Source organism: Phytophthora cinnamomi (genome assembly GCF_018691715.1).
Source record: "Phytophthora cinnamomi strain GKB4 chromosome Unknown Contig9, whole genome shotgun sequence".
NCBI lineage: Eukaryota > Oomycota > Peronosporomycetes > Peronosporales > Peronosporaceae > Phytophthora > Phytophthora cinnamomi.
The window spans coordinates 419,270-444,636 of NW_027150942.1; the positions used below are offsets into that span (position 1 = coordinate 419,270).

Here is a 25,367-nt window from a genome sequence, read left to right on the forward strand (position 1 = left end):
AGATCGTCCACCCGTTCACACAAATGATCCCACGATCTGGCGGTCACCAAGATGTCGTCGATATAAGATCTACGTCCCAACACCGAAGGCTTGATCGAACTCTCCCGATCACTACTTGCCGGGTGCAGATCAGCTCGATGTTCGCTAGATCTGGATCTACTCATATCAGATCCGGGCCGGCCCGATCTGGGATCACCCGATCCGAATCGGCCGGATCCGGGCTTACCAGATCCAAGTCCGTCGGACCTAGATCCACTTGATCTGGGGAAATGCTGGGTCGTACTCTCCAGATCACCATTCATCCGGCATCGACCAACTCGAACTTCGTCAGATCCGGGCCGACCAGGCCGAACAGCTCCAGATCCAGATCCGCCCGATCCGGGCTTATCGACTTCGCTTCCGTCCAAGCCAGCTCCCGTTGATCTAGGCGGAAGACCACTTGACGTGTCCAGATCACCATGCTCCGGGGCAAAATCTGCTCGATCGTCGTCGGATCCGGATCCGCTTTTGTCAGATCGCGGGATCCGGGTGAACCCATATAGCGCATTATCGAGCATCCGCTGGTAGATCTGGGGGGGCGTTCTTCAAGCCAAACGGCATACGATTCCACTCGAACAGACCGAACGGGGTGATGAAGGCAGAGATCGCACGAGCCCGATCTGTCATGGTCACCACCCAAAATCCGCTTGCCATGTCAAGAGAACAGTACCAAAGTACCTTGTCCAGATCTTCGAGCAGGTCGTTGATCAGGGGCATTGGGTAGATCATCAGCCTAGTTAGACTGTTAACCAGCCGATAATCAATGCACAAACGTATATCTACGCCGTTTTTCTTGATGATCACCACAATTGGGGAGGCCCATGGCGAGATCGAGGCCTTGATGATCTGAGCTCCGAGCAACCCTTTGATCAGATCTGACAGCTTCTCGCGAAACTGAGGCGCAACCTTACGCACACGCTGGGCAATGGGCCTCGCGTCGCCCACATCGATATCACAAACGACGCCACGGGCGGCGGGGGGCAACGCATTGCCTTTGCCGATCAGCAGGTGTCGGCGCTTCCAGATCAACCCGCGTAGGCGCTCGATCTCCTCCGGTGAGTTGATCTCCGGATCGCCCACTTGTATGTCCTCGATCTTCACGTCTGCCGTCCCCACCGTGACTTCAGGCAGCACCGCCATCTCGGCTTCGACGTCTTCTGCATGCAAATCGCCACTCTCATGGATGCAGACTTGCTCGTCCTCGACCGGATCCGGGCCAGCCTGATCTGCATTAAGCGGGTTTGTAGCGGCCGTCGAGCCCGGTGTTTGGTTGGCCTCCTGTCTCATTCCGCCGTGTAGATCCTTGCCCTTTCCTGCTCGGTCATCACTTGATGCGTGTGTGCCAGCTGGATCTGCGTCCTGTCCCTTATCACCATATGTCAGATTTGCAGATCCGCCCCCTGTCTCTGGGTGATTACCACCCTGATTACTCTCCGATAGGACAACGGGCTTATCCGCCTGTCCCACGCCAGCTGGGTCTTCGGCACCTTGCGCGTACAGCGTCGGACCTTGATCGGTGGGCACCTCGCCTGGTCCCGTCGATGGATCTGGGGATGGCAGGTCCTCGGCGGCTTGCTGCGGGTCCTGATCTGGCCTGGGCATGTCCGCTAGCGCATGATCTTGGTCATCTGACGTCGTTGTCGCCTTCAGCGCCCAAATCCTGGGGGGTTCGCACACACTGTCTGGCACCACCTTCGGATCTGGCCGTCTTGTCGCCAGACCGCCCCGGCCACCCCCACCACCGGGTGATTTGGCTTCAACTGGGGTGATCTGGGCTCGCGACGGCTCGGGGACCACCTCCCACTGCATGGCGAGCGTCGAGCACCCGGACGCCGCTGCGGTTGGGACTCCTTGTGTCTTGTCGCCCACGGCGAGGCCTGGATCACCCTGGCCTGGTCCCGTCGCGTCCTCGGTGTCGAGATCCGCGCTCTTGCAGGTCTTGGGCAGCCTCGCCGACTGTGGATCTGAAGGTTCCACGGATTGTAAGGCTTGGAGGTACAGTGTCTCAGCAGTCACCTGGGGCACATCACCCTGGACCGCCTGCGCATGTGGATCTGGTTGTGGTTTGTTCCGACAGCTCTCCAGGCCCCGCGATCTAGTTTCAACGGGCTGCGCCCGTGGCAGATCCGGCCTCAGCAGTATCGCGCGCGGCACAGGGTACTTGGGACGCTCAACCATCGGCGGCGGCGGGGTCCGTGGGGAATCTGCCTTCGCGGGCCCGGCTTCAGTGGTGGCCTGCAGGGCGAGATTCTGCCACTCCAAGTAGCGGCGGGATCCGACGGTCACGAAGCCCTGCAGCCGCGGGATCCGGTCGCCCGCGAGCCACATGCCGATCCGCTCGTCGCGACACAGCACCAACTTCTTCTCACCGACGTTGGTGATCTGAAGGTACTGTGTCTTGCCTGGTCTTTTGGTCACGGTCGGCACCCACAGATCTCCGCGTGTAACCCACAGCTTGTCTTGATCCGATGTCTGCAGGCGCAGCGGAAGCTCGACGGACTCTCCGGCACCCAGCTGCAGGTGCTGATCCAGCCTCACGAGCCTAGCCTTGTCATTGTAGAGCTGTCGCCTTCCACTGAGCTGGATCCGGACCTCGTCGGGCAGGCAGAGTGATCCATCGGCCAGATCCAGCCGGATCCCGGCCGGGACCATGAAGTCCATGCCCAGGATAGCTTCTTGGCCAGATAGATCACCTACCCAGATGTCGAAGAAATACACCAATGATCCTGCTAAGGTAATCTTGATCCGAGTTCTTCCTTCCGTTGTGTAGACATTGTCACCAATTCCAACGCATTCTTGACTCTGGCTCCTGTCGATGTAGCACCCAACCTTACGAGCAAAGGCGGTGTCCACGATGGACACCTCGGCACCTGTATCGAGGAGTAAGATCGCCTTCTCATTGTTGATCTTGCCGGTGATCTCGGCTTGTCGGAACCACTTACCCGGTGAATGTTGCTTCCAGTAGCCCCGAGACTCTCCTGGAAGGAGATCTGGCGACTCCGGATCACCGGATCGTCGATAGGCCTCGACGCGGCCGGATCTGGGCGTCTGGGATGTGGTATCTTCTCCATCCGCGGGCCGGAACCACAGATCTGGATCCTGTTGCTTCCAGTACCCCTGCGGCACCTCCGGATCCAGATCCACGGTCACCGTCGCGTCGGATCTGGCAAAGTCGTCGACTTGTAGATCTGGTCGCTTGCTAACTTGATCTACCGATGTCTTGTTCACAAATGCATAGATGCAATACCTAGAACGCTCGGCTCGTACCGGATTCCAACCCGGCGAGCGTCCTAGTTTAACATCTTCTCGGCTTTCTCTGGTAGCATCCCCGCGTGCTTGGTCGGGTTGTACCACTGGCGGATCCAGTTGTAGAACTCCTCCATTGGGCACTTGCCCATGTCGTGGAGCTCCCCGCACCCGCGGCACACAAAGAGGCAGTGATCTGCCGGGTGGCCTCTCTTGCCGCACTTCTGGCAAGTCAAGCGCCTCCAGCATCCAAGCTCCGTGTGCTTCCGGGATCCGCAGTGCGAGCAGCGACTGCGATCGGATCCGTCGGCATGGACTCTGGATCTGTGGTCACGAGGCACTTGATCTGCTGAGCGGCGTTCCAGTTGGCCCCGATCTAGGGTGTGCGGCACTTCCTCGGCTTGTGGAGGTGGTTCACCGCCCCCAGCCATGTAGATCCGGCGGTAATCGTCCCCGTCCGAGTCAGATCCGTCTGAACTTGAGTCGGATCCGGAGTCGGGGGACTGGATCTGGACCGCTCGCACATGTTTCGCTGGGACTGCCGGTGCGGGCGTCGCTGAGGCCTTCTGCCGGTATTTGCTGGATCCAAATGCAGACTTCTTCATCCGGTTCTTCGCTCGATCCAGCGCGCGCAGGACTTCTTCGAGCTCATCCGCATCTGGAAGTCGTAGCAGCGTCAGCCGATCGGCCAGATCCTGATCTCCCAAGGTTTCAATGAAGTGATCCACATGTTCGCGCTTCTCTTTGGGTCCACCATCCTTGATCTTGAGTCTTGCACGTAGTCCAGCGACATTCAGCCGGTGCAGGTACTCCAGCGCAGACTCATCAGATCGCTTGCGAGCATGGTAATACTGGCGGGCTACCGAGATCCCGAACCCACAGTACTGGATCTGGAAGCTGCGGAGCAGCTCCGACCACTTGTTGCGTGTGGATCGGGGTAGCTGCCGGTACCAGTTCCTCGCTGATCCGGATAACAGATCCGCGAAGGTCAAGCACTTTTCTCCGTCGGATGCTTGATCGCGTAGGAACGCCGACTTCACCTTGCCGACCCAAGCTCTCGCGCGATCTTCGTCTTGGTCTTTACCAGAGAACTCCTTGAGATCCGAGATTGCCGAGATCCGGACGCGTTGAATCATGGTGGATCCGGTGGATCCGGCTGTGGTTGTGGCGACAGCGGCGCGGCTCGGTGTCGGGAAGTCGAGTTCGTCGGGATCGTACTCCCAATGAGAGTGATCTGGATCCGGCGACTCGGTGGACTCCATGTCGACGTCCTGTGATCCAGGGTTCTGGATCGCTTGGGGTGCCGGCGTCTGTTGCTCCCTCAGGAAGCGGCTCATCGCGGCTTGGAAGTAGGACTCCAGCCTGCCAGTCGATTCGTCGGAGCCGGATCCGGTCGCCGTGGTGGCTTGATCTGCCTGCTTGGCCGCCTGCTTCCTGGATCCAGATCGGGGGTGATCTGGGCGTTGGGCCTTGGATCGAGCTTGGAGCATCGATGCGCCAGACGGTCCGAGCGACATACGTCGTGGTTCCGATGAAGTGTCGGATCCAGCTTCCGCGGCAGACACGAAGGGCGATGACGTCCGGCAGCTTGTCGAGTCGGCCTTGGTGGATGCTGATCCGGGATCTGGGACCATCGGCAACGATGTCGCCGGGACCTCACCCACCAAGACCCTCAGCTTGTCGAAGAGGCCGTGAGTCGAGGCTTGGATCTGGTCCAGATCCAGATCGAAGAGATCGTTCGGATCAAACTGTCCCGCCACAAGTCCGGTCTCCTTCAGCAGATGCATCAGGTTCTTCGCCGCGACCAGCTTGCTGTCAGCCGTCGCGGGAGCTGCGATGGGGCCTTGAAGGCGTCCGATCTGCTTCAGATCCAGGATCCGCATCACTGGATCTTGGACGATGAAGTCACGCAGCTCCGCACGGCGGAACGCGAACTCCAGAGCGGCTTCCGACCATCCCGATCCGGGATCCTTGGGGTCTTCTTCGTCCAGGTCCGGGGCCTTCATCTTCCTCCGCGCCGCCGATGTCTTCGGCTGGTCGTGATCGAGCGGCTTGGGCAGTGGAGGGGTGTAGGGAAGTTGCTCACATTTGAGCTTAACCGGTGAATCAGCAAATGTATACCGATTTGTGCCAGCCTTGGTTTGTTTTGTTGGTGGATCTAGACTCACGTCTAGATCCACCGGGGTCCCCGAAGGGACCTGGGGAGGAGGTTGAGGTTTGTCTTCCAGATCCGGATCCGGATCTGCCTCTCTTCCGTCGACAGAGGTCCTCCCAGCACTCTGTCGATCCGTGGATCTTGCTTCATTCAGCGGCGTCGTCGTCGATCCCAACTCCGATGACGCCTGGTCCCCTTGTTCCATCTTCACTTGAACTTCTTCTTGGGACTCACGGTGAAATCCCGAGTCACCAGAAGATCCGGGCACGCGCACCATTGTGGTGTAGCGGGATCAGCAAAATCTGTGAGATTGCTAGATCCAACTTCCCAACAGCGCCCGGACACCGACTAACGGAGGGGGTACTCCGATGATCCGTGATCAGTGCTGAACTCCTCACCTTGTGTACCCGTCGGTAGGGCTGGATCTTGCTCCTCTGGTAACTTCTGAAGAGTCCAAGTGTTGAAGTAGGAACGTCTTGGCGAGACGCGGGGATCTGGTGGAGCAGCGCGGAAATCTTCACTCTGCTCGCGGTTCTTGGTCCAGATCAAGTGATTCCCGACTTGGATCTGGCGGCCTGGATCTGGATCCGGCCGAGTGGTTGCCTTGTGGTGTGTTGTAGGCCCTTGTTGCGACTTGGTAGGTCGCCCTTTGTCGTACTTGCCGCTTCCTATAGCGGGATCAGGGTAGTTGAGAGTCTTGGATCACCCGGCCAAGTAGTTAACTCCGGGTGATCTGGGATCTGCACTTGTAGGGAGTTCACTAGGAAGGTTGATCTGGCCAATATATTATCCAGATTATTCAACCAACACTAGATCTGCTACCCAGTACCTTGCCGCTTCTTGGTGGGCCAATGTCGATCCCGATTCCAGGCGAAGGCGAAGGCACTTGTGTTGTCCAAGGCAAATTAGACTCTGATTTATGGTTATGTCCAATCCTATCCCAAAATCCTATCACCCAATCCGAACTATCTTCCCATCTGTACCTGCCGGCTCTACGGACCACCTCTACCTTCACTGCATCGTCGCTTGTTCCCTCCGTTGAGTTGTAGCCGCCAGATCACCCACTGAGTCCCAGATCCGCCAGATCCCCAGATCACCAGATCACCAGATCCCCAGATCCAGATCCAGATCCAGATCCAGATCCAGATCCAGATCCGCTGATCTCCGAAGTGCCTTGATCTGGGTCGGTCTGCGTTGATCTGGGGTCCCTGTGCTGTTGCAACCTCCTTTCCTCGCTTTCCTCGTCTTAGCCGTCTACCAGAGGCTTGGATCCGCCCGGGCGTACGGGATCCGGATCCAGATCCACATGGATACATGTGATCTGGATCCACCTCTCCCAAATCCGCTTGATTCACGCTGATCCTCGCTGATCTTGAGTCCTTGGGTCGTCGCAAACTCTTTTCTCCACTTCGCTTGCCATTGCCACCTCTCAGAGGCCCAGATCCGCATGGGTGCATGTGATCTGGATCTGGATCCACATGGGTACATGTGATCCGGATCCCACCGTCCCTGATCTGGGTTAACTTGTCTTGATCTGGGGTCCTTCGGCTGGCATAAGCTCCATCCACCGCTTAGCGTATCCTAGTCATCCCTCAGAAGCTCAGATCCGCCTGGGTACAGGTGACCCGGGTCTGGATCCAAATGGGTACATGTGATCTGGATCCAACTACTTCCGATAGTACGGATCTGGCCCTCTGCCGTATGTAGACGTCTTCTGTGTCATCTTGTAGTATTTCCAGTAGTCTCCCTTTGACGCCACACACATCTGACAGCCTCGATCCACCCACATCACCAGATCCCCTCGATCTGGTTTCTCGGGTGTCACTTCCGCGGTATAGTGACTCCGTCAAGATCCATCTGTTTGCCGATTGCTCCCAATCACCCCTTTCCCGGAATTCGCTTCTCCACAGCGGTGTCCCGGTTTACCACAGCGGAAGCACAGCATCGGACGCGGACTGCGCGTCGATGGCGATGGTGTTGCTCGAGACGATGACGTCGGCCCCCGGCGTCCACCGTAATGCTGAATCGCATCCACCTCCATCGGCTCCGGCTCAGGCGCCGGGTCCCGAGAGACGTCGAATGCCTGCGACGCTGTCACACTGTAGTCCTCGCGTAGCGCAACAGCGAAGGCCTCTTCCAGTGTCGATGGAGTCTTCCGAGTCAGGTAGAAACGCTGGTAGCCAGTGTTCATGCCGGATATGAAGACATGGACTTGTGTAGCCATGTCCACTGGATGCGATGTGATGCACGACACGAGGTGCCGCGCGCGCTGGATGTACTCGAGCATGGACATACGTCCTTGCTTCAACGACAGGAAGGCTGATCGCTGGACGCTCTCATCTTGGGGCGGTTCGAAGGCGAGTCGCAGGTCTGCCTTCATGGATGCCATAGTCGGGAAGCAGGAGGCGTCGGCGACGAGTTTGCCGAGCGCCCAGTCTTTTGCCTTTCCTGCCAGCTTGGACAGGAGAAAGCGAGTGCGCGCGAGCTCGGTAGACAGCTGCCGAGCTTCAATCGCGATATCCACCTCGCAGAACCAGCGGTTCAGGTGAAGGCGGCCCTCGCCTTCACCGCTGTACGTGGAGACATCGAGCTTGACGATGTCGGTCTTGTTCTTGGTCGACGTGGGAGTCGTCACACGCTGACGGAGGTCAGCGAGCTCACGTGCCATGAACTCCTGGGCAGCCAGGCGTTGTTGTTGTTCCGTGCCGGCGGTCAGTAGTGTCTTGACGACGCCGTCACCTGACACTGCAGCGAGTCTGTGCAGTGCCTCCTACTCGAACAGCGACAGATGAGGAAAGCTGGCGTGTTCAAGCGACATGCCGGTCGCCCCTCCGAGGGTGGACGCGTCGTTCATCGACGTGTCGTTCATCTTGGTCGTTGGACGGATCCCTAAGTGCTACCAGGTGTAACGGGCTGGAGGCCGCTACCGACTTGCACAGGCGCGTAGGAAATAAGACTCTGATTGAGTGTTGGGACGGTCGCGGCACTCGAGACCGTCCCAACCATTAAACCTATACGGGACTGTGATTGGCCACCGCGCACTCGCGGTGGCACCCGTGTGACAGTAGCCTGTCACAAAAGCGATGTCGTCCTCACTACAGAAACCTGAATCTAGCCATGTGCGCACTTATCAATACACTGGTTTTCTCAGCAAGCGAACTTACCAAACAATAGGAGCGCGATATACTGAGGGAACGCTACAGCACGTAATTGTGGGGACAACTCAGTACCTACTATGGAAATTCCTCATGTGATCTGATAGGCTCATGTATATCTAGCTCTAGCAAGATGCACTTCCACGGATGGCAATATCTTGGACGAGCAGCCACTCCGTGGAGTGGTCCGCCCTGCCAACTCGCACCCCAATGTAGGGTAGTTGGGTGGGCTGGAGGCCTCAAGCGCCGTAAAATGCCCCATAGTGTAATGAGGGGTATCAGAACCCGGTCCCGAAATAGGTCGGATAGCCACAGGCATCCCCACCAGAGCAAACCTCAAGCCTGGTGTGTGGATTCTGGTGGCTTAAATCTCTAGCAAGACGCACTCCTCGATTGACAAAGCGTTCGCACACTCTTCGTCTGTCGATGGCAACTTTGCTGAAATTGGACGTTGAAGAGTACCAAGCGCTGACGGAAAGCCCCGTGAAACCAGTACCCTGGCGCTTACCATGGTGGGCAGAGCAATACAATCAAATACGTTTGGCAGGGAATTCGAGCGATTTATGACGCATAAGAACTGGTGTGGTAAATGAACCAGGACAACGTCGCTGGGGTCGTCTGTCTCCTGAACCCAAATGCATTGGTCATGATTTGGCCTTGGCAATCTGCCGACGAACGGAGCTCCACCTCGATGACGGAGCTGGGTGAATTGACGAAAGTCTGCTACTCGTTCTTGAAGTAGCCAAATTCCTGGCCGACGGACCATCGCCAAGATTTCTGTCCTTCACTTTGGTTGAGGGCATCCGACTGGCGCTCGAGCTCCCACTGGAAAATCTTGCATGAAATGTTGACGACAGACATGACATGCCAACAGTCATCCATCTCACCCACTTCACCCTGTTGCGTCTGGGTTCAACGGATATCAAGACTCACCTACTTCACTAGGTTGAATAAGATCTTTAAGGTACGCACGACAGGGGTGCATATCATCTGGGCTAGCTCGTAAGAACAGCGGAGCGCTAGCCGCTGCATCTCAATATCATTCAGTTCTCAATTTGATCACAAGGACTCAAGTGGGTTGTCACTTTGAATCGATTCAAACAACCAAGCGACCAGGCTCACCCGTCGCGTCAACCTACTACGATGTATGGCTCCGGGAAAAAGGATGCCAAAGAACGCTACCTGACTTACTCCATCACCGTACGCCCGGCCGACAAGGAGAAGGGTGTCGAAGAAGAGGTGGTGACGAAGAAGATGCCCAAGTTTATCGACGGCGGGCCGAAGGACTTTTTGGAGTGGGTGTACCACTTTAAACAGCTCGGCAACACCAAGCACTGGAACGCGGAGGACAAGTTTCTTAACACGACATTACTACTGGAAGGCGATCTCCGCGATGCCTTCGACGATGCCTCTATCACCGACGATGACGTGCGTATGGAAGACGAGCTTTGAAAACTCTCTACACCGCGTCCAAAGTCATCCTGCCCGTGGACTACAGTGAGAAGCTCCAGGAGGAGCTCTGGGAAATCAAGAAGACCCGCGGCGAGTCGCTCGCTGAGTACAGCAAGCGCTTTCGAGCGTTGGCACGAATGGAGAACACCCTAGCTGGACTGAGTATGAATTCCCCATGTGCGAGGACGCACTCTGTCGTTTGTTCAAGCGCGGTTTACCCTATGATTGGCAAAATAAGTACGACGCCAGTGGCCAAGTGTATACAACGGTCGCTGCGCTTGTTCCATTTTTCGAGCGCATTGAGCAGGGCGAACAGCGTCTGCACCGTGCCAGTGGATCTAGTGGCCAAGAGCGGAGGAACAACAGTCATCACAACTCGCGAGGCAACGGGCGTCGAAGCAACTACAATACTCGCAACAACAATCGCAACAACCAGAATCGCCAGCAAAATCGGGGTGGCAACAGAGGCCGTGGAAGTAACGATGGCAGCGGCAACAACAATACTAGCAACAAGTATTGCAGCTTTCACCGGACTACAACGCACAACACGCAGGACTGTCGCGCTCTGCAGCAGAACAACCAACAAGAAGAACACCAGCAAGTTGATCACCAGCATGGCAACAACGCTCAACGTCACGGCGGACACAGACAAGTAGTTCGCCGTCAAGCGCAAACTCGAGTGGAACAGCGTACCCACCGTAGCGACAGTTCCAGTGACGAGGAATACATGTTTCTCGGTCTCAACGCTCAGCGTCCCGCTCAAGAACCGCCCATGAGAATCACGATCAAGCTAGAGCACGGTAAAACCCGCTACCACGCGCTCTTGGATACGGGATGCTCGCGAAGCATCATCCGCAGCGACTTTATGCAGACACTCCAAACCCAAGGCGGCAAACTGCAAGATTCTCGTGTCTCGTACCAATTGGCGCAAGGGAACACAAGCAGCACCGGACGAATGACTGTTCGCTTCCGCATTCCAAATCTCAAGCGCGATTCAATTATCATTCACGACTTCGAGGTATTGCCCAACCTCCGCGACGAAATGGTGATTGGTCGCGATATAATGTCGGCGCTGGGGCTAGTTGTGGACTTTGGAGCAGGAAAAGTGTCTTGGGACGGAAGTGAAATGACTATCCAGACCGAGGAAGGTGTGAAACCATCATCTGGTGCACGCGGACTAGTGGCTGTCGCCACCGACGAAGTGGATGAGCTATTTGCCGGAGATGTCCATGACTTGAAACCTGCTGACCTGCTACCAGTGCATCTCGAATCAGCTATCCAGCACTGCTACCTCAAGGTCCTCGAAGAATTTTTCGATTTGTACAACGGACGCCTCGGGAGAATTCGCTTGCCGGACTATGTTTTGCCACTGACAAAAGATTACGTGCCTTCACACGCAAAGCCCTACTCGATCGCACGCAGCCAAGAAGATGCAGCTCGACGGGAGATCCAGCGGCTCCTCGAGCTCGATGTACTGGAGCAGATTTATGACTCCGAAGCAGCAGCGCCAGCATTCTTCCTGGTCAAGCCAAGTGGAGATTTACGGCTTCTAGTGGACTTTCGTCGTCTCAACCGTTTTCTTCGCCGCTCGCCTTACTTCGTGCCAAAGATTCGTGAAATTTTGCTGCGGCTTGGAAAAGCTAAGTGTATGAGCACACTTGATGCGAATATGGGTTATTTTGCACGATGTTTGGCCCAACAGAGCCGCGCGGCTACCGCCTTCTGTCTGCCTTTTGGCAAATTTCAATTCAAACGGCTTCCGATGGGGATATCGACAGCACCAGATGAGTACCAGGCAGCCATGGAGCGAATTCTTGAGATCTACCATTCGTCATTGTGTACCTGGACGACATCCTGGTCTTTTCGGAGAATGAAACAGAGCACCTGGAACATTTACGCATTGTGTTCACGCGTCTTCGCCAGTACGACGTCACTTTGAATGCCAAGAAGTGCCATATTTTGCGGGAATCTGTCGACTATTTGGGCTTTACTCTCACACCTAACGGGATCCAGCCACAAGCAAAGAAAGTCGATGCCATCCTGCAAATTGCGGAGCCACGCAGCAAGAAGGAGCTACGGCGGTTCCTCGGTATGGTTTCCTACTATCGTGAAATGGTTCCTAACAAGTCAGCCCCTACAGCGCAGCTCAATCGGCTGACTTCGAAGAACGTGCCGTTTGTGTGGACACCAGAGGCGTCAGCAGCTTTTCACGAGATCAAAACCGCACTGGCTCGCAACGTGTGGTTGGCGTTTCCTGACTACACCCGCACATTTCACGTTTTCGCTGATGCGAGTGGACGGCAGATTGGCGGAGTGGTTATCCAGGGCAGGCGCATTATTGCTTGCTTCTCTCGTTCCATGACTGATACCCAGCGCAAGTATTCCACGATGGAGTGGGAATTGCTCTCAGTCGTCGAAATTCTCAAGGAATATAGGACCATGTTGCTCGGATTTCCAGTCGTCATTCATACGGACCATAAGAACCTCCTCTATCCTCAAGAAACCTCGCTCCGAGTGAAGCGATGGAAGTTGTTACTGGAGGAGTATCGCCTCTCGATCGAGTACATCCCGGGAGAGCAAAATGTTGCAGCAGACGCGTTCTCGCGTCTTCAGTACGACTACGTGAAGCAAGCGATCGAAGATGAACTCTACGCAGTGGAGGAAGAAGACGTCGCAATCGACGGAGCAGTGATAAAGAAGCACCAGCTTGCGGATCCGACGACTAAGGAAATTATTGTTCGACTAGAGCAAAACTCTGCGGATCCAGAATATTCACTACGGGCGGCACTCGGTACCGTCCTGCTGCACTTCCGAAAACAAGTTGTAGTTCCTGCTTCTCTCCGTGACGATTTGGTGGAGCTGTACCACGACTATCTCCTACATCCCGGTGGTGAGAAGCAATTTCGATCCATGTCCACCTTCTGGTGGCCTGGGATGGAGACTGCGGTGAAAAAGTACGTCAGCGCGTGCCGCCAGTGCAAGAAAGCAAAATTGCATGGTGGAAAGCAAGCCTACGGACACCTTCCGCCTACTCCAATGACCAACGACGATCGCCCATTTGATGTGGTACATGTGGATCTCGTTGGACCGCTACAGGATGATTTCTACTATTTCACGGCCATTGAACGTCAATTTCGCTGGCTAGAAGTCTTCCTACAGCGTGGACGCACGTCTGCTACGACGGCACTGAGTTTCGAGCGGTGCTGGCTGTGTCGCTATCCCCGACCAAAACGTGTGGTCCATGACCGAGGCCCTGAGTTTACTGGAGACGAATTTCAGCTTCTGCTCAAGTCTATGGCGATCAAGTCAAAGCCGATCACGACAAAAAATCCACAGGCCAACGCTATATGCGAGCGTGTTCACCTGGAGCTACTCAACATTATCCGCGCTCGACCCGATCTCAACGACCAGCTTGAAGTTGCACTGGACTACGCAGCCTATGCAATTCGAGCAAGCTACCACTCAGTACTGCGCGCTTCACCTGCACAGTTGCTATTTGGCGAAGATTTGATTACCAGACAGCTCCATTTCGCTAACTGGAGCTTTCTCTCTAAACAGAGGTTCGCTGCGATAATGCAAGAGAATGAGCGTGAAAATATCAAGCGGATCCAGCACTTCTACCAAGTCGGCGACCAAGTGATGCTACGAGTTCCTGCTCGTGACCGCAAGAAGACCGAGGAAGTCGCACGTGGACCCTTCCTCATCAAGTCCGTTTACGATAATGGCACCGTGACACTGGACACCGGATCGACGGAATCGCGCGTGAACATCCGTCGTATTTTTCCTTGTTGAAGTGTGCTTCGCCATGGAGGAGAATGACATGCCAACAGTCATCCATCTCACCCACTTCACCCTGTTGCGTCTGGGTTCAACGGATATCAAGACTCACCTACTTCACTAGGTTGAATAAGATCTTTAAGGTACGCACGACAGGGGTGCATATCATCTGGGCTAGCTCGTAAGAACAGCGGAGCGCTAGCCGCTGCATCTCAATATCATTCAGTTCTCAATTTGATCACAAGGACTCAAGTGGGTTGTCAGACAGAGAGCAATCGTGCAGCGCATCCAAAGTCCTTGCACGAGATGCCAATCAAGGCCCGTCGCCTTGTTAAGAATGGCAAACGGAACCGCGTGGGTCGCGAGCAGCAGATAGAAAATATCTCCGGCTTCTGATTCTGCCACACTTTCGCGGGGCCACGGGCCATGGCTAGGAAGTAGAAGCGGAACCCCATCACGAAAGCCAGCGATATGTATTCCGCGATGACATCCAGCAACTCCATAGTGTTCATATGCATCTCCGGCACAGCAATATCGATAACGTTCATAAAAACCACCGCAAAATTCAGTATCACGAGCAATTGCGTCATTCGCGAAAGTCTTGCTATCGCTGCGATCTTGAACTTCTTGTTCACGTCGCCAGTAATGACAGTAATTTGCAGTAAAAAGCTTAGCACAGAGCAGACATCGGAGATGTCAAACAAATTGCTCACAAGTTCGTGGTTCGGGTGTGCGCCGGGTACAAGACAGGTGAAGCTAATGAAAGCAACTCCTAACAGCAATCGTACACTCCGCTCCTGGCGTCTTTTGAAGAACACAAAAAGCAGATATTGAAAGAGCCCGAAGTTGACGAGTAGTGCGCATGGGACGCAGAACACGTGACTGACGAGCTGAATGTTTTCCTGCGCGACAGACATGACTTGACAGGCAAATTCGTTTGAAAATGACAGAAGGGTGTGCGTGTGTGTCCTCGTGTCCTTGCAGCATCAACAGTTTTAGCTTGAGCAAATATAGGTTTTGTGGTCAGACATCGAGGCGTACACAATCAAAAGCTGGGAGGACTGTTTTCGCTTGTTTTCCAATTGGCTTTCTGCAAACGTTAGACAACGAAGTCGGATGGACTGTAGTAGCTAAATTGGACAAGGATCATTTTACTCAAAACGCTTGAAGCAATTCAGAACATATTTCGAAATCTTAGGTTTTCGTACTACATGTACAGTCGCTAAGTATCTTCGGATAGAGTTGTTAATGCTGGTGTAATCCTTGTCGGTACTTTCCTGGTTGGTTGTCTTACCAGATTAACTGGCGGGCTCGATGGGCCAGCCAGAAGAATATCTTTCCCTTTATTCTGGAAGGTACTCTGTTGGCTCCATTTAGAGCTACGGCTGGAAAGCCTTGCACGCAGCGTGGATGAATGACAGAGAGTGATCGTGACGCGCATCCAAAGTCCCTGTACGTGGTGCCAGTCCAGCCCGGTGACTTGGTTAAGAACATGAAAGGGGATCGCATGCGTTGCGAACATTAGATAGAAGATGACCTCCAGCTTTTGGGAGCGCCCAGACCTCGAGCCGCTGCCAAAAAATAAAGCCGGAACGCCGCTACAAAAGCGAGCGAAATGTGTTGAGTGACGATATCGACTAGTTCGGCCTTCGCCAAACCAAGCTCGGGGGCTGCAATATCGATAACGTTGATCAGAAGCACTGCACAGCTCAATACCACGAGAATTTGCGCCAATGTCGCGAGCCTTGAAATCGCCGCGATATTGAACTTCTTGTTGACGTCGTTCGTGAGAATGATAATTTGCAGAAGGAAGGTCAGCACGGAACAAACATCGAAAATATCATTCAGGTTGCGCGTGAGCGCGTGATTTGGGTGCGCGCCTGGAACAAGGCAGGCAAAGCTGACAAAAGCGACGGCGAGCAGTATGCGCACGGCCGACTCTTGGCGTCGTTCGTAAAACATGAAGATCAGGGACTGGAAAGGTCCGAAGTTGAGCAGGAGCTCACATGGTAGAGTAAGCTACCTCTGTTTTGCCAGCTACCACCTGTACCTTGCCCGAATCTCGCGCCTGCGGTCGTGAGGTCTTCGGTGGCTAACGACGACAGCTCGACTACTTATGCAATGTACAATATCTACTGACAGGCAGAGCTTCGCTATCGCCGAAATTGTCCCAGGTACTGCTTGCACGTGCTCTCGACCCTTTGCTTCTCCTTTAGGCCCAGAGAGGCTGTAGCTGGCTGGAGCTGTCACTATGTAGACCGTGCCCACGTGCGCGCACAACCTTCGTGTTCTCCCTTCCGACGGTCTTCTACCGTGGGGCCTGTCGACGAACGTCACCAGTAGTACGGCGACTACGGCTTGCTTCGGCTTCAGCTGCTTCCGCACGACTTCGTTCGACAGTGGCTTCTTCACTAGCGCTCCTCTAGTTGACTCAAGTAGATGCTCGCTCAGGAACTCAAGTATATTTCTTCGTTAGCTTGCTGCTGCCTGTACCGGCAGGTACGATGCTCTGATTGGCGCTTGCTTCACAGCGCACGCTCTTCCGCGTCTTCGGCTTGCCACCGACTCCGCAGATCTTAGACTGAGCCGTCTTCTGGGTTCGCTATCCTTGGTCCTGCTTGAGCGTGTCTTTTGGGGCGGGCGATCTTTGGCAGCGACGTTAGCCAACACGCCTCAGCCACACAATTGTCAACCATACAGACGATGCCATGGCGGTCTGCGCTCGCTGTCACCTTGCTCACCCCTTCTGATATCTTCGCGCTCGCTGGTGCTGCAAACTTTCCACGCCGTCGCCTGCCGTCCTTGTTGCAATCTTTCCACGCCGTCGCCTGCCGTCCTTGATCCGTTACGCCACTATGCTGCTGTATCCTGCTGTCATCGCCGTCAAACACCACATTAAACACCACATCAAACATCACCTGCTCTCCGCTGTCCATTCTAGACGGTCGTCTTCTCGAATCAGCGCGACCCTGAAAACCACTCTGCTTACTGTAGGCAGAATGTTTGATTCACTAGGTAAATCCCTGCCTGGGTGACCACCATGTTGACTAGTTCGTTCGTTGTAAAATGGCATATGATCGTGGTCGGCCCTGCTCAAGGCTTAAATAGAGGGACTCAGACTGCGAGGCTGTCGTGGATAAAAAGGAGAAAACAGCAAAATAGCTCGCAGCACAAATACCCACGCCTAGAACAAACCAAACCAACCAAAGTGCAAACTATTGGTTCAAAGTTATATTTCACGACCTTTGAACCAATTTTCGCCGTTACTTTGGTTTGAACGTTACCAGACCAACGCTCTTGAACCATTCCTGAGGTTTGGAGTTTCGTGGTTTGGAGTTGAGCTTCAGCTGCAACCGATGGTTTGCTTTTTCCGCTGCCTGATTGGTCAGTATGGCTCTCTGTACTCCTGGCGGGCTCTCTTCAAAGGCCGCGCCCAAGCAAGTGGCATACCCGAAGAATTAGAATCTGCGGCTGGTATCGGTAGCAAGGTTACCTTATTCGCTTGCACCTCCTGGATGGCAGGATTTGCATTCCCGAAGGCGGTGAGCATCTCACCCTGATGCAGCTTTCGTCTTTGATAGCGGCTCCAGCCTTCAACGACGCTCAGCCTTTCGGCTGTGGAGCGCGGCACTTCTCGATAAGAGCCGCATCGTGAACAGTTTCAAATCGAGGTTTTTAGCCAACCACATTCTCGTGGTTTGCTTTGGTTTGCAGCGTCTCACTCGGTTTAAACCGCTTCGAACCAAACCACGAATCCGTTTCGAACCTGGTTCATTCGTAGTTTTGGTTTGGTTTGTTCTAGGCGTGCAAATACCTGCTCCTGCGAAACTGATGAGATTTCTACACGGGTGACGGCCATAGCTCGTGCTCGACCGCAGCAAGTTTGCCGATATGGATAAGTTGATATGTTTATTATTCAAGCATAGCCACGACACAATGGGCTGTGCAAAGGTCCCGCTTTATTGCTGGTGTTATGTATTGAACGGCACGTCCAACTACTCGCTGAGGCTCGTGTTAATACCTGTCATTTACATTGATTGTGGTCTGACGGGATCATTGTCGAAATGAGGCGCGACACAATCGTCACCGTGCTGAAAGCCTAAGCGACGGCAGGCTTGGGTGGATTGGTGACAGTTTCGTGTCCGTGACCAAAATGTTTGTTCGTAGGCCCAGTCTTGAGGCTATTGTCCTTCCTCAGCCTGCTATGGGAAGTAGTTTGGCTCCGCTGGAGATAGCACTTGAAAGCCTCGCGTGGATCGTAGACGAAAGGCAGAGGGTACATTCATAGTCCTTGAACAGGGTGCCAGTCTAACTAAGCCAGTAACGTGGCTGAGGATTGTAAATGGTACTGCACGTGTTGCCAGCAAAATGTAGAAGAACACCTCGAGTTTCTGAGATTGCCAAACCTTGGCAGGACCTCGGGCCATGGCCAAAAAGTAAAATCGGAAGCATACGACGAAGATCAGCGATATGTATTCGGTAACAACGTCAAGCAACTCCTGGAGGGCTGCGTGCGGTTAAAAGAGCTTGTTTCGAAATGAATTACCCAAAGGCAATTTCGTGAGGGTCTCGAGATAGCTTTAATGAGGAATGGTACTATTAACCTGGGAGACCAAGACCAGGAGTCGTGGATAAGGTTGGAAGTCCAGTAAATTCAACGACTCAGAAGGTTTACAAGTCGCTGAGCTGCTTCATGGGAGCCACAGTGGATGTGTGAGGCCCCGAGTTTCGCCAGCCCCCTGACTTTACCGACTTTCGAGCGAGGAAATGATACTTTACCCTCGAAAACGCGCCGTAGGCAGGTCCCTCTTGAACTCTTCGTGAGAGAACCAGCTTTCAATTTCTCCCTGCCACTATTGACCGAACTGACGTGGGTTGCTGTACTTGTGCCAGTAGCAGCCGATAGCCGTTTGATCTTGGTTTGCGCTGTGATGAGTAGGCACGCCGTGAGAGTGGTGCGATGTCAAATTGCCTGAGCAAACTCCCGATTGAGCCCACTAGCAGCACATATCTAATCGAAAGGCATTTCGTGTGTAGCACAGCAGCACACTTCAAACTTCCGCGATCACCAAATGCTCACCCCCGCGAAATTCCGACGTAGTAAAAGCGGAAAATGAGCGCTAGGTTCATGTTCAACAATGTTTGAGATCGCTCGCCCTTTGTTTTCCGACATTACGTGGGAATTTTAAAGACCACTACGCATGAGAGCAGGATTGACACCAGGTCGGCCAGGATTAGCACCTCAACGTATGTGAGAAACATGACGGAGCGCATCTTGAACCTCTTGTTCAAGTCGTAGCCGATGATGGTGAACTGCAGTAAGAAGGTCAGACCGCAGCACGCCTCCGAGAAGTCGTTGACGGCCTCCACGAAGTCTTGATCTGGTCGCGCGAAAGGGATTAGGACGACAGTGCTCAGTGTTCCGACAAACAGCCGCAGCATCACCTCTCGCCAGCGCTTCCAGTAGAACGTTGCCAGTACATCAGCAGCGTGTACAGTTCAGCAGCAGCACCACGGGCAGAAAAAAACTCGATGGCGGCTCGGTCAATGTCCTCCTGGGTGACGGACGTCCACATTGTGTCGACCTATGGATGGCACGCACCTCCTTCTAGCGTTGGAGGCGCTCCACTAAGTATCCATGCAGCACTCCGATTAAAGATATTGAAGTCAGGCTATAGTTGAAGCGCTATTGCGATATTTCGTTTTTGAAATTTCTGCTTAATATCAATGTCATTTTTACCATCTCCGACCAAATGGCGAGCTCCGCCGAGATGGAGGACTGCCTCGGGTAGGGCGCCCGTGTGGCTGCTGCATCGGTCCATCGTTTATCTCATTCGTGTCTGCCGTTGCTTGCTTCGTTCAGCTGTCGCCTCACAGGGTCCGCCACTCTGCTGGGGGTGGGCGCCTACTTCTTCAACGAGGTTCGTACGCTGGAGCTCGACATGTGTTGCGGTCACTAACCGCTCTCTTGCCATGCATCATTGGCAGCGCTCCAAGCTGCCCCGGCACGACCTGGGGCAGCGCCGATGGCTGCTCGCCTGTGCCGGCACGTTTGCTGCCGCTGGGGTCTGGAGAGCCACCACGCACCTGTTCGAGACGCCGCTAACGGTTGATGCCGATGCTGCCGGGAACGCCACTGCACAGTCTTCGTACGCGTGCGAGGGCTGCAGCCGTAAGATGCGCGCCTGGCTCGGACAGAGGGAGCCACCAACGAAGAAGCAAGAGCAAGACCGAGCGGATGATAAATAGCGTCCATGTATGCTTTTTATGCTGGTTGTCGTTGCTCTCTCTCTCCTGTCAGCCCCACCGCTACAAGCGCTGCGATGGGGCTTCGTATGGTACAGCTCATGCAAAGATAAAGCTTAACATGCAGAGGCGGAGGGGCGCAGGAGCAATGCACCCGTCTCCGCCTCACTAACTCGGTCCCACCCGCCGCTGGCTACAGGGCCCGGCCGCATTTACAAAATGGCCACAAACCATCAACACCCACCGCTGCACCCTTGTGAGCAGGCTGGCTCCAAGTGAGCGAGCGTCCTGCTAGCAGGGGCACCCATCTTACTCCAGGGAGAATGATCTAGCCTGGCTCTGCTGCGGGGTTCATGAGAGTGGCAGCAGACTGCAGTGCAGGTTGGCGGGTCGGTGGAGGCTATCGTGGATCATTGACACCGATACAAACACCTGCAAAAATATTAACACACGAGCACACATGTGAGATCTCAGAACGGAAGCTGATGTCGCTATGGTGCGGCCACATTACCTTCCGGTCGCCTGTGCTCGAGAAATGCCACATCATCTTGCTCTGCGCCGATGCCATCTCGCACGAGAGGATCTTGCTCACGAGAGTGTACATCTTGGGGGCGTCCATCGCGGTGCACATTGTGTAAAGGCTGTGAAGCCGGAGCTCGTCGATGTTCTTGCAGCAGAGCTCGAGGAACAGCGCGTTGGCCTCGACGATGGTGCCGTCCAACTTTGCTAGGAGACTGGGCATGCTACTGTTGGCGAACACGTCGCGATAGGAGGCAGCCGATCCCTCGATCTCGCTCACGTTGGCGTTCGAGGAGCCGTTGGCAGCGCCGCCGTACATGTTGTCCATGTCCAGCGGATACGAGGTCTGAGGCTGCATCCCTGGTATGGACAAGGCTGGCACGGGGGACGGCATACTGTCGATCATGAAGACTTGGCCCTTGCTGTCCACATGGCTGGGTGATGGCGCCGTGATGGACAGTCGCCCGCTGGCGTCGCTGCATGGGGACGGCATGTGCCGCGGCACCCCGTTCGGGTGCTGCATGTGGTGCGGCATCTGCGGGTGCGGGGTCACGCCGCCGATCTGGTTGCGCTCGAGGTTGGAGATGTACTCGAGCGTGGCTTGCAGCACGCTGTACTTGTCCTTCTTGGAGGACGAGTAGCCGGCCGCCTCGAGCTTGTTGCGCAGGATGTCGAACTGGTTGCTGATGCGCAGGATGCGGCGCTGCTCGCGCAGGTTGTGGCGCTGCTTCTTGCTCAGGTCGCCGCCGCTGGACGAGTAGCCGCCGGGCGTCATGGGCGTCATGGGGTACGGGCTCTCGCAGGACGTGGAGTCGCCGTTGGTGGAGAGGCTGGAGGCCAGCGGGTTCTGGTCGATCAGGTTGAGCTTGATGTGCATGGGGTACTGCGGCTGCTCCACCTTGGGGGAGATGGTGCTGTACGCGATCTCGAGCGCCGACGAGTCCTGCAGCGGCGGGCGGCCGCTCGACAGCGCGGCCGCCGCCGACGTCGCCACGGAGGAGGAGGAGGAAGCAGCGGCGGCGGACGTCATGGCGGCGCTGGCGTCCGTCGGGGACGCCGCGGGCTCGAACTGCGGCTGCTGCGAAGCCATTTGGAGGGGCTGCACGACACGACACGACGCGGCGGAGTTAGCGCGCGGGGCGGCCGACGAGCGAGGGCAGCGGGCGACACGTACGTACGTGGAGGGGCAGCTGCGGGGGGTGGAAGGAAGGCGAGCACAGGAGCGCGGGCGCTCGGATAGGTACGCGAGGGAAAACAAGCTGTGGCGGCTGTTGCACCCCGGTCTTCTCTGCGCCGCCAGCGCTACTTAAGCGTCACTTTGATGCAGGAGTACTATTTCCTCAAAAATACTAGTGTAATATGCTCACATTAATATTGCAATACAGTGGATTACCAGTTCAGGAGGACCTCATGCCATTGCTGCCAGCATCAGTATTTGAGCAGTGAACCACGCAAACTCTCGTTTTACGAGTTCGTAACTGTTAGGGTGCTCTACACATATGTTCACTACCCATCCGTGACCCTCCAGACCACGCATGCTAAGTTTTGGATAATTTGACACTGCTTCAGTTCTTGAATCCCAGTACACAGTGTACCTACCGGTGGCGTAACACTAATAATATCCAGTCTGTATATATAGGGACAGCTCCAAGAGAGGACACCTTGCATCATAATTAGAATTCACTGTGTGGGCCTGAACTATTCTGATGAAGTGCTGTTAATAATGTCACAATCCAGCTCAGGTGATCGTTTCCACTTTTACTGGCGGTTAAGTATTATACAAGCTGCAGTTGTATATACTGGCTCGTGGTGCTGCGTACCCTGAGAATTACCGTCATGGAGTGACAAATGACGGCGTTATTGTTGGAACTCAGCAGGTCAAGACATGTACGACGCGTGCAGTCGACCCCTTTTCTTTAGATTCGTACGCCATGTTGGACTACAATGCAGCATGCATTTATGGAGAATGCGGAATTTGGTACGGGGACCACATCGCTGTGAACTTCGTCGGGCACGAATCGGACTTCTTCTTACTTGAATTCGGAAATCATTTCTGCTCGTTGAGGGTATATATCATTATTCCAGGTCAACAACAGCGAGGGTTACTACAGACGACACTACTATCAAGAGTACTACGCCTTGCTGCCACTTAGCGTCTACTTCTCTGATTTGCTCCTGTTCCTCTGCCTCAAGTCAATGCTGGTCGGACTTGCTGATCACATCAGCGCCGCCGCATGGCGCTCAATATTTGCGCGGTGTTGCTAGCGCCGGACGGAAGCGTCTGGGCGGCGGCGCTGGCCCGCGCGGCGTGCAATGTGCCGCGCCCAGCGGTTGTGACGGCAAAGGCGTCGGCCGCCGCCCGATCCTCAACTCGAGGCTATGTCCGCCTGGATATCAGGCCGCCTTATTCAACCGCCTCGCAGAGGATCGGCGCGCCGATCACAAAGCGCTCCGCGGCCGGGGAAGACGCCGGAGCGGGGCTGGACGCATGATGCGGCGGCGGCGAATGGCTGGCGGCGAATGGCTGGCGGCGGGCCGCCGACGCCGGCATCGCAATACTGAAGCGCGCGAGCAGCCTGTTAGTGCATGTAGCAGGCGGCGCTGGTCGAAGAGGCTGCCCGCCTGGGCTGAAACTGGTGGGTGGTCCGTCCTGCGGGGCCCAGCAGACGACGGCAACACGCCGAGTACACGCCGAGTACAAGCGCGAGCGCCGTCGGCGCAGCTCTGCTTGGGCTGCGGTTACCGCGGCGGCCGGCCCGTTCGTGTTCCGATCCGCGAGGCGCTCGAATTCGAGCCCCCGCTTGCAGTGGTGAGCCCGGGCCCGTGCGCAATCCCCATCCTGTGCAGGCCGCGCTGTCACACGGAGCCCGCCTTGAAGGCCGTAAACGAGAGCGGGCCGCAGGAGCAGCAGCAGCGGCATGCAGCGAGCGGCAAAGCCTCCATGCCCGAGTGAAGCCAAGTGTCTCGCCGCGCCTTTTCTGGTCGGCGCATCCCGATTGCGCCCATCTCGTCACCGCTCACCGTGCACGCGCAGTTTAGGGCCGCCCCTACCCTAGTCAGCCCGAAGCGGCGTGGCGGGTTTCGAGGACGATTGAAGCGGCGGCGAGGTCTCGGCCGGCGCGCATTGGCAGCTCGGCGCGATGCAGTCCGGCGGCTACGAGTTCTCCTCGGCCCCGCGCTCCGTGGCCACCAAGCGCATCAAGGCGTCCGCGGCCCCGTGAGTGTCGCTGCAACTCGCGCACTCGCGCGCACCGTGCAGCTCTCACCTGTATGCATTTGTCTGTCTGTCGCCCCCAGGAACGGCAACGCCAACAGCCAAGCCGAGCGCGCGCAGAACATCATGTTCGACAAGCGCGTGCACCGCGGCAGCGCCTACGTCATGAGAGAGGTTCGCGCGTCGTCACCAGCGTTATAGCCCGCAGTCTCACGTCACTTCGTGCTCTTTGACTGCGTCGTCGCTTTCTGCAGGAGACCCCTGAGAGTCCGGGAAGAGACGGCAGCGGGGAATCCAGGAAACCAAGCAAAGGCGCCACTAGGGCAGCCCGCTACCAGCAACACCAGCAGCAGCAACAACAACATCAACAACCACAGCAACAGCAGCGGCCGGCCACTCCACCTCCTGTGGGGGGAAGATTCCACATGGACGTTCAAACAGACAACTACCTGGAGGAGCTGACGGACCGCAACCCGGAGGTGGACGCGGATACACAAACGGATGCTCTGCTAGACCTGCACCCGCCTATATCGTTTGTGCCGACGCCGTCCGGGGTGGACGTCGCCACGCAGATTGAAGGCGGAGACCTGTTTGACTTCGACTTGGAGGTCGAGCCGATACTCGAGGTGCTGGTAGGTAAGACACTAGAGCTTGGAATGCTGGAGCTGCTCGAGGAGATGGAACTGCGCGAGATTCGGCAGCGCCAGGAGCTGTTTGAGCAGGCGCGCAACGCGGAACTGGCCGAGGTGCAACGTCTCGAAGCAGAGGCCAAGCGCCGCTTCGCCGAGAAACAGCGGCGCCTGGACGAGGAAACTGCGCGTCTAGCAGCGCAAGCCGAGCTGGAGGAGAAAGTGGCAGCTCGTGCATCTGCCAAGCAATATCTGGCCAGTTTGCATGCTCAAGTATTCGATACGCTAGTGGAAAGCGGTCATTTCTTCGATCCATTGGCAAATGACGTAAAACAGAACTTCCTACCTCGACTGCTTGAAAGCGCCGCCGCTCGTGCACAGCAACTTGATATCAGCCGCAAGGTATTAGATGCCATGCTCGTTGACGCACTTCGCTCTCAAGCTGCGAGCGGGTAGCGCAAGGCAAATGTATTTTTCAGCTTAATAGCAGATAACATTGGATCTAGGAAAACTGTGTTGGTGGTTTTGCTCTGAAAGCAGACCATAATTGGGTAGTGATATGGATTGTTTGGGTTACCCTAGACTGCGATGCATGAATACAGGTATACTCGTATTCGTACACGCGCTTACCTTTTTAGCTGCCCTCTATAGAAGTCTCCAACGTTTCAATCAGCCATACGCAGTTGGCAAGAACCAGAACATTCACGTCGGAGGCATCGCTCCAATTGTCCACGAACTCGTCACTGGATGTGCAGCCAGCACGAGGTGAGCGGAACTCAGAAATATGGTGACTAACAGAACACGCACGAGGGGTTCCCGATACCGCTTGTGAAACACGGATACTACATACTGGAACAGCCCGAAGTTGAGCAGCAAGGAGGACGGCAAACACAGCAGCCTCTGCACAAAATCAGCGGTCACCTGGGCTTTCGTAG

General features: G+C 55.5%; 6 protein-coding genes across 6 annotated transcripts in view; 2 read left to right on the forward strand and 4 right to left on the reverse strand.

The window, feature by feature from the left end:
- Positions 1 to 546: 546 nt before the first annotated feature.
- On the reverse strand, positions 547 to 3,177 carry IUM83_16331 (Eukaryotic/viral aspartic protease, active site; the record flags this gene model as incomplete). The annotated part of the gene is made up of 1 exon (XM_067941205.1): positions 547 to 3,177. One exon carries the CDS (start codon positions 3,175 to 3,177, stop codon positions 547 to 549), a length of 2,631 nt encoding a protein of 876 aa, XP_067798495.1.
- A 152-nt stretch (positions 3,178 to 3,329) lies between these two features.
- On the reverse strand, positions 3,330 to 5,291 carry IUM83_16332 (Eukaryotic/viral aspartic protease, active site; the record flags this gene model as incomplete). The annotated part of the gene is made up of 1 exon (XM_067941206.1): positions 3,330 to 5,291. One exon carries the CDS (start codon positions 5,289 to 5,291, stop codon positions 3,330 to 3,332), a length of 1,962 nt encoding a protein of 653 aa, XP_067798494.1.
- A 13,705-nt stretch (positions 5,292 to 18,996) lies between these two features.
- IUM83_16333 (uncharacterized protein) lies at positions 18,997 to 19,279 on the reverse strand (the record flags this gene model as incomplete). The annotated part of the gene is made up of 2 exons (XM_067941207.1): positions 18,997 to 19,205; positions 19,270 to 19,279. The coding sequence occupies 2 exons, from the start codon at positions 19,277 to 19,279 to the stop codon at positions 18,997 to 18,999; spliced, it is 219 nt and encodes a 72-aa protein (XP_067798493.1).
- A 298-nt stretch (positions 19,280 to 19,577) lies between these two features.
- IUM83_16334 (uncharacterized protein) lies at positions 19,578 to 20,073 on the forward strand (the record flags this gene model as incomplete). The annotated part of the gene is made up of 3 exons (XM_067941208.1): positions 19,578 to 19,612; positions 19,688 to 19,745; positions 19,813 to 20,073. The coding sequence occupies 3 exons, from the start codon at positions 19,578 to 19,580 to the stop codon at positions 20,071 to 20,073; spliced, it is 354 nt and encodes a 117-aa protein (XP_067798436.1).
- Positions 20,074 to 20,421: 348 nt separating this feature from the next.
- IUM83_16335 (pas pac sensor hybrid histidine kinase) lies at positions 20,422 to 21,679 on the reverse strand (the record flags this gene model as incomplete). The annotated part of the gene is made up of 2 exons (XM_067941209.1): positions 20,422 to 20,502; positions 20,582 to 21,679. The coding sequence occupies 2 exons, from the start codon at positions 21,677 to 21,679 to the stop codon at positions 20,422 to 20,424; spliced, it is 1,179 nt and encodes a 392-aa protein (XP_067798496.1).
- A 2,050-nt stretch (positions 21,680 to 23,729) lies between these two features.
- The window catches only part of IUM83_16336 (Flagellar radial spoke protein), a gene marked incomplete at both ends in the record, with an annotated part of 2,430 nt that continues 792 nt past the window's right edge, over positions 23,730 to 25,367 (forward strand). The window contains 3 exons of the mRNA XM_067941210.1: positions 23,730 to 23,806; positions 23,887 to 23,977; positions 24,058 to 24,834. Coding sequence (XP_067798435.1) covers positions 23,730 to 23,806; positions 23,887 to 23,977; positions 24,058 to 24,834 — 945 coding nt within the window. The remainder of the gene's footprint in view (positions 23,807 to 23,886; positions 23,978 to 24,057; positions 24,835 to 25,367) is intronic.